Source organism: Cebus imitator, unplaced genomic scaffold, assembly GCF_001604975.1.
Source record: "Cebus imitator isolate Cc_AM_T3 unplaced genomic scaffold, Cebus_imitator-1.0 Scaffold260, whole genome shotgun sequence".
Classification (NCBI taxonomy): domain Eukaryota; kingdom Metazoa; phylum Chordata; class Mammalia; order Primates; family Cebidae; genus Cebus; species Cebus imitator.
Genome location: NW_016107575.1, coordinates 280,202 through 287,212, shown reverse-complemented (window position 1 = coordinate 287,212; position 7,011 = coordinate 280,202). Strand labels below are relative to the sequence as shown.

At 45.0% G+C, this 7,011-nt stretch overlaps 1 protein-coding gene and 1 non-coding gene across 2 annotated transcripts in view; one reads left to right on the top strand and one right to left on the bottom strand.

Moving 5' to 3' along the window:
* The window catches only part of ZC3HAV1 (zinc finger CCCH-type containing, antiviral 1), a 75,477-nt gene that overhangs the window by 46,044 nt on the left and 22,422 nt on the right, over nt 1-7,011 (top strand). The window contains exon 8 of the mRNA XM_017499723.2: nt 5,491-5,611. Within this exon, the coding sequence (XP_017355212.1) occupies nt 5,491-5,611 (121 nt within the window). The remainder of the gene's footprint in view (nt 1-5,490; nt 5,612-7,011) is intronic.
* LOC119467107 lies at nt 229-364 on the bottom strand. The gene has a single exon (XR_005195637.1). It is a non-coding gene; the product is annotated as a U4 spliceosomal RNA (small nuclear RNA).

The window sequence follows — 7,011 nt, the reverse complement described above, 5'->3', positions numbered from 1 at the left end:
GAATTTGACTTTTGTTGCCCAGGCTGGAGTGCAATGGTGCAATCTCGGCTCACTGAAACCTCTGCCTCCTGGGTTCAAGCGATTCTCCTGCCTCAGCCTCCTGAGTAGCTGGGATTACAGGCGCCTGTCACCATGTCTGGCTAATTTTTTGTGCTTTTAGTAGAGACGGGGTTTTACCATGTTGGCCAGGCGGGTCTTGAACTCGTGACCTCAGGTGATCCCCCTGCCTTGACCTCCCAAAGTGCTGGGATTACAGGTGTGAACCACCATGCCCAGCCCTTCCTGAGCTTTTTAAGTTTTCAATTAGCAATAATCGCAACTCGGATAAACCTCATTGGCTACAATACTGCCACTGTGCAGAGCTTTCCTGAGCTTTTTAAATACAAAGTTCTGTCTGGGACATTCAGTGTGTGTTAGCTGTTTATTTATTTATTTTAAATTTTGTATTCTGGATTCCCATGAAAACTGTAGAGTTTTTAGAATGTAACATTCAATCTGCAAACACATGAATGTTGTATTCATTAAATGTGACATGTGTTTGCTGGATGTTCACTGAAGATGTGAATGAACTCTTACTGTCTTATACTAGTAAGACCCATCATTATATAAATTGAGTTCACTCTAGTTAAAAAAAAGGAAAAATCAGGCCCTGGGTTTACTATTTTCCTTGTGGTCAGTCCAAATAAAATTAAAATGATGTTTCCAGGAGATTCGAACCCCACATATTAGGAGCACATAGTAGAACCCCACATATTAGGACTCTGGTTTCTTTCATGGGTCAATGCATTATGGTCCAAGTTTGCAGCTGTTTGGTGACCTGACTTGAGCCAGTGTAAGGCTAGAATATTTAGAGAAAAGAGTGGACTATGTGCTTTCAGAGAGTGCCCCACAGCTTTTATTTCTTGTTACTGCATTTTGAATAAGTCAGGCAATTTAGAGTTCTGGGTTGGCGTCTCTCTAATAGGAAATTGAGGTGTAGAAACTTTTGCCAACAGAGTAGGTACATATGCTTTGATGATGAGCTCTCTCTGGGAGGCAAAATAGATACGCTTTTATGGAAATTGATATGCTTAACCAGGACTCGTACCTACATAGATGGTGGACAGGGAGAAGGTGTGGTGTTAGGAGAAGTGATTGAATAGCTGGGCAGTTTGGCAGCAATAGTGTAGGGCAGAGTGATAGCAGGGCTGACCGAATGCAAAGCCTGATAGTTACTGGATGTGCATCAGGTAGGGTGTGCAGATTCGGGTCCTCAAAGATGTTTACCAGCAAAGTAGCTACGCTTAGCAGCTGTGGAAGCTGGTGTTGAGGAACAGCAGGAGGCTATGGCCTGAGAGACCCTCTCAGAGCAAAGACAAGCCACAGCTCTAGAAAGCCAAGGTCGAGGCAATCGTTGATACACACAGGACAAAAGTGAAGACCTGTTTACTGCAACTGAGACATGAATTCAAGTCTTGTGGGGAATAAGTAATTGATGGCTGTATGATTCATTCATTTATTCAGACCTGGAGTCCAGTACTATACTCTAGGACACATTATGGCTATTAAATTAATGACTAAAAGGTCTAATGAGACATCTTGCAAGACTGTCATTACCTGTCACTTGAGTATGGGACAACTGTAGCTTAGGATTGCCAAAGAACTGGGGCCATATCAGCACAGATATGACTTTCAGATACCACAAAAAAGACTGATCCTTCCAAGAATAGCTTAAGATACCTTTATAATAGAAACACCTGGTAATTGACCCAGACAGCACACAGGTACAAGAGAGGGACTTTGAGAGTTGCTTCTGGACCAGCAGTCAGTCACATGACCTCTTGACCTTCACATACCCATGGCATGGGCATGCTCCCGCTATCCTTTTAGTCTTCCAATAGCGAGGCTTGAATGAACCAGCCTATACAGCAAACAGTGCCTGAGATTCATCTCTGATATGGACTAAACCAAGGGGAAATGTTACCTTGAGGACTGCGCCACCTATCAGGCTTCATGAACATGACAAGTGCAATGTGGGGGCAAGGCTAGAGAAGGCCAAAGTGGAGCCGTGCTAGGCTGTGCCGATGCTCAGACGCTGAGTTAGTGGCTCTGTGCTGTCCAGTGTGACAACCACTTACCACATGTGGCAATTTCATTTTAAACTTGAATTAAACACGTAAAAAATTAAGAAACCAGTCCCATGGTCACTGTAGTCACATTTTCAGTGCTCTGTAGCCATGTATATATAGCTTGGCTACTGAAGGAGTTAAAAATTTGCCACTCTGGCATATTGACTATTTTGAGCTAAAAGCACTTGAAAAACAGCAGGTGCAAGACGATCAATCTTTCTGTTACTTAAAAGCTGGAGATGAAATTCCCATTAAAAGTACTGGAAGGGGCCAGGTGCAGTGGCTCATGCCTGTAATCCCAGCACTTTGGGAGGCTGAGGTGGGCAGATCACTTGAGCTCAGGAGTTCGAGACCAGCCTGGCCAACATGGCGAAACCCCATCTCTACTAAAAATACAAAAATCAGCCTGGCATGGTACTGGGTGCCTGTAATCTCAGCTACTCGGGAGGCTGAGGCAGGAGAATCACTTGAACCCGGGAGTGGAGGTTGCAGTGAGCTGAGATCGCACCACTGCACTCCAGCTTGGGTGACAGAGTAAGACTCACCGTCTCAAAAAAAAAGAAAGATGTCCTCCCTATACCAGAATGAAAGTAGCCTTCTTATCATCAAGGACAGGAAACCTGTGTAAACAAACCCTATTACACAAGTCTTTATCCTCCTGGACACTTCTCCACCCAATGAACTTCCCTAGTCCAAGCCTCTTTGCCTCATCCCATTTTTATAATTTATGACTCTTTGTCTAATTCAGTAAAGGGTTCATCTGTAACTGCAGCTTTAGTCTTCACTATCTTAGGAAGGCTCCCGTGCCACCTAAAACTTGTATTAAATAAATGTGATGCTGTTCTCCTGTTGGCCTGTCTTTTTGTATATAAATTTATGGAGTACAAATGTTATTTTGTTACAGGCATAGGTTGCCTAGTAGTAAAGTGAGGGCTTTTAGGGTATCATCACCTGAATAATACACATTGTACCCATTAAGTAATCTACCCCTGTCCCAGCCTGCCCTATCCTTCTGAGTCTCCATTGCTTGTCATTCCTATTGTGGTCTTATATCAATGTAATGCTCAGGTTCAGCCAAAACACTGTAAATGGGTAGAGGTGAAATTTTGCTTTCCCAGCTGGGCGCAGTAGCTCATGGCTGTAATCTCAGCACTTTGAAAGACTGAAGCAGGTGGATCACCTGAGGTTGGGAGTTTGAGACCAGCCTGATCAATATAGTGAAACCCCCGTCTCTACTAAAAATACAAAAATTAGCTGGGCTGTGATAATTTACGCCTATAATCCCAGCTATTCAGGAGGCTGAAGTGGGAGAATACCTTGAACCCGGGAGATGGAGGTTGCAGTAAGCCGAGATCATGCCACTGCACTGCAGCCTGGGCAACAGAGCGATACCCTGTCGAAAAGAAAAGAAAAGGAGACCCTGAGAGACTTGAGAGAGAGAGAGAAAGGCAAAGAAAGGACAGCCTGTAAGACAAAGAAAGAAAGAAGGAGACCCTGTCAAAAACAAAGAGAGAGAGAAAGAAGAAAGAAAGAGAAGGAAGGAAGAAAAAGAAAGAGGGAGACTGTGTCAAAAATAAAGAAAAAAAGAAAAAGCAAGAAAGAGAAATTTTGCCTCCCCTACATACATATCATATTGGACAGCACAGAGAACATTTTCATCACCACAGAATGTTCTAGTGAACAGCATTGGTCTAGACCCTAGAGCCTTCCTAGTCAAAGTGAGGTCCACAGACCAGAAGCATCAGCCTCGGCATCACGCAGGAGCTGGCGGAAGTATAGAATCTAAATCGTCTCCCACTTTCCCGGAATCATATCTGCACTTGATCCCTGGGGCGTTTGCATGTGTGTCAAAGTTTGAAAGTCTCTGGCCTTTTAAGCCAGGAACAGGGTGGGTTCTACAGAGCTGAGCAGGCAGTGGATGGATACAGGACTTCAGCTGTAGGGATGGGAAATTGGGAAGTGATTCAGCTAGTGGTCAAACCAGGGGATACCAAGGTACCAGAGCTGCTCCACCCATCCTGCATTGTGCCAGAGGTGTTTTGCCCACTTGGGCCAGAGGAAGGCATGCGGTTTACCAGGCATCATCGAATCATGGCAGCAACCTCTTTTCCAATCATCCTGATAAATCTATCCACAAAGCTGTGGCAACAAGCGTCTTCATGGTATGACTGAGTTGTTGGCTGTCGGTTAGAACATTCTGCTAAAGTCAGCATCCTTGTCCCTTCCACCCTTTGTACTGATTCTCCCTCCTGAAACACATTCAAGTTGATTTCCACTTTGCCCTGTGTGCAAATATTTGAACACTGCTTTCTGCCGTAACCATGCTCCACTGCAGATAAAGAGACCCAGCTCAGGCCTTTCTCTGTCCAGGGTGTTTTTCTTGGACACTTTCATTCTGTTACCTTCCCCTTACATTCAGCAGGCATTTCCATTAGGGAAGGGTAAGGGGCATGGGTCTAGCTGAAAGCCGAAGAGTCTGGAATGTCATAATAAAAAAGGAACCGTGAGCCCCTACCCACCATGGCTGCCTGTAAAATTTTGCTGTCATTAACTCCTTTGTTCTGGATCACAGGAAACAAGTGTCTCTTCACCATTAAATACTGAGAACCCCTCCTGCTAGGAGCACACATCTAGTTTGCCCTGGTCGGCCACCCTGCGCCCTTGCTAAAATCAACTCATTTCCCTCGTACCTATCCATTCTGATATTTGCATGCTTTATCATATGCTTTGAGACTAGAGATTATAGGTTTACATTTTGGGGTGATGCCTCATCCCTTTCCTTATCGCCCCAGTCAGTAGCAGATCCAAGTGCATTTTCAGTGCAGTTGGCTAGCAGGAGACTTTGCCAGTTTTGTTTACTTACTCTGGTTCAGGGCAGAGGAGAGGAGAGGTTATTTATATTTGAACACCGCTCCTTCTGGAGTTTAGACGAGGAGCAGACGCTCTTTCTTCACTTCATGACAGCTGTAAACTGCATGGCTAGACTAGCCCGCGATGTTCTATTTCATGCAAAAGTCGGTGTCAGATTCTGTTAGATGACAGATGCTGACGTGGCTTCACAAAAAGGCGGATGCAAGTTGCTCTGTACATTTGGCTCGTATTTTATGGAAGGTTGTAAAAGATATTGCAAAAAGCTACAGTTTTCTGGCATCCCCCAAGCATGTAGTCAGTTTCTGCAGGATAGACTGCTGTCTCTTAGGTACCATAATAGAGAAGACCACAGAAGTTTGTGACATAGCTCTGTGCTGGACGTTCTTCCAATCTGGTTTGGGAAGCAGAATGCACTCCTGTTCACATCCCATTGCTCAAATGAAATCCTTTAACAGTAGAGATTTCCTAAAAACTCCTGAACTCTTTACCTTTTATTTTTTTTTCAATTTAGAAAGACAATCAGAAAAGTTCAAGCATCGACTCTTCATACCTGGAGGCTTTCTATCAATCCTGTCCGAGGGGAGTTGTGCCATTTCAGGCGGGCTCACGGAACTATGAGCTGAGTTTCCAAGGTAAGTTTCTGTGTTTGGCAGTGTTGTGTGTCACTGAAAGCCGCCTGGAGTGTGCACGTGGGAATGGGAGCAGAGTGGGTATGTATTGCTATGGCCAAGGTCAAGATTTAGCAAGGTGGTAGAGTGCAAGCCGGTGGCCATCAGAAGACCTGTGTTCTAGAGCTCTGGCTCTGACAAACACTTGCTCTGCCACCCTGGGAGGTTCACCTGGCCTATGTAGGCCCAGTTCTCTCAACTGCAAAATCAGGGGCTCAAACTAAGTTGTCTTGGGGGTGCTTCTAGCTCTGCCATGCTGTTTCTGATTCTGGGTGGGGAGCTGCCCAAGCAGAGGCAAAATTTCAGGTGCTGGTGACTATGGTAAAGACCTTGGGCTTTTGGGCACCTTCAGAGTTTTAGAAACTTGCTGTTTCTTTTAGGCTTTATCATCCAGGTCAGTAGTTTCATCCTCACATTGATTAAAGTACTTTGCCTTCTACCATGTTTATTGGAGCTACTGTAGAAATGTCTTCTGGTCAGCTGCCGCCAATCTACGTGCTGTGTTTAGTTAGGTATAAGGGCAGGAACTGCCCTCTTCTGAAGGTACTGTCCCATCGGGCACACCCTAGGACACCGCCTGCACATGATCAGGGACTTGCTCTTTTGGGACTTGCAGGTGCTTCAGAAGAAGTAAAGGAGCCTTTCTAAGGTCCCTGAATTCCCAGATGGTACCTGCAGTTGGGTCATGTATCACTTAGTGTGCATTAGGTGATGTGGCTTTTACAAGAACCATTATACCAAGTATTTGGGAAAACAGGCTGGCAGTACCAGTGCCATTAACATTTGCTAATATGCTTGTCTTTTCATTCCCCCAGGAACCTTTCTTAGGAAATAATTCACTAGAAGAAGGGGGAAGAAAGCTATAGGCATAAAGTAAGGTGCTTGTTAACCAGCATGGTGTGACCTACAGAATGGGCCAAATACCAGTGCCCATAGTACTAAAAGCGGACTGGTCTCTGCACCAGTACAGCAGTGACTACATAAATCAGGGTCCTAAATTTGGGTGGCATATTTGGCACTTGTTAAAGATTTTGATTATGAAAATTAGATAGGAAAAGCAAAATTTGATATTGTTAAATGAAAAAGGCAGAACACTTTTTTTTTTTTGAGATGGAGTCTCCCACTGTCACCTGGGGCTAGAGTGCAGTGGCACAATCTCAGCTCACTGCAGCTTCCACCTCCCAGGTTCCCAGGTTGAAGCGATTCTCCTTGCCTCAGCCACCCAAGTAGCTGGGATTACAGGCACGAGCCACAATGACCGGCTAATAGAAGAGGCGGGGTTTCACTATGTTGGCCAGGCTTGTCTGGAACTCATGACCTCGTGATCTGCCTTCCTCGGCTTCCCAAAGTGCTGGGATTACAGG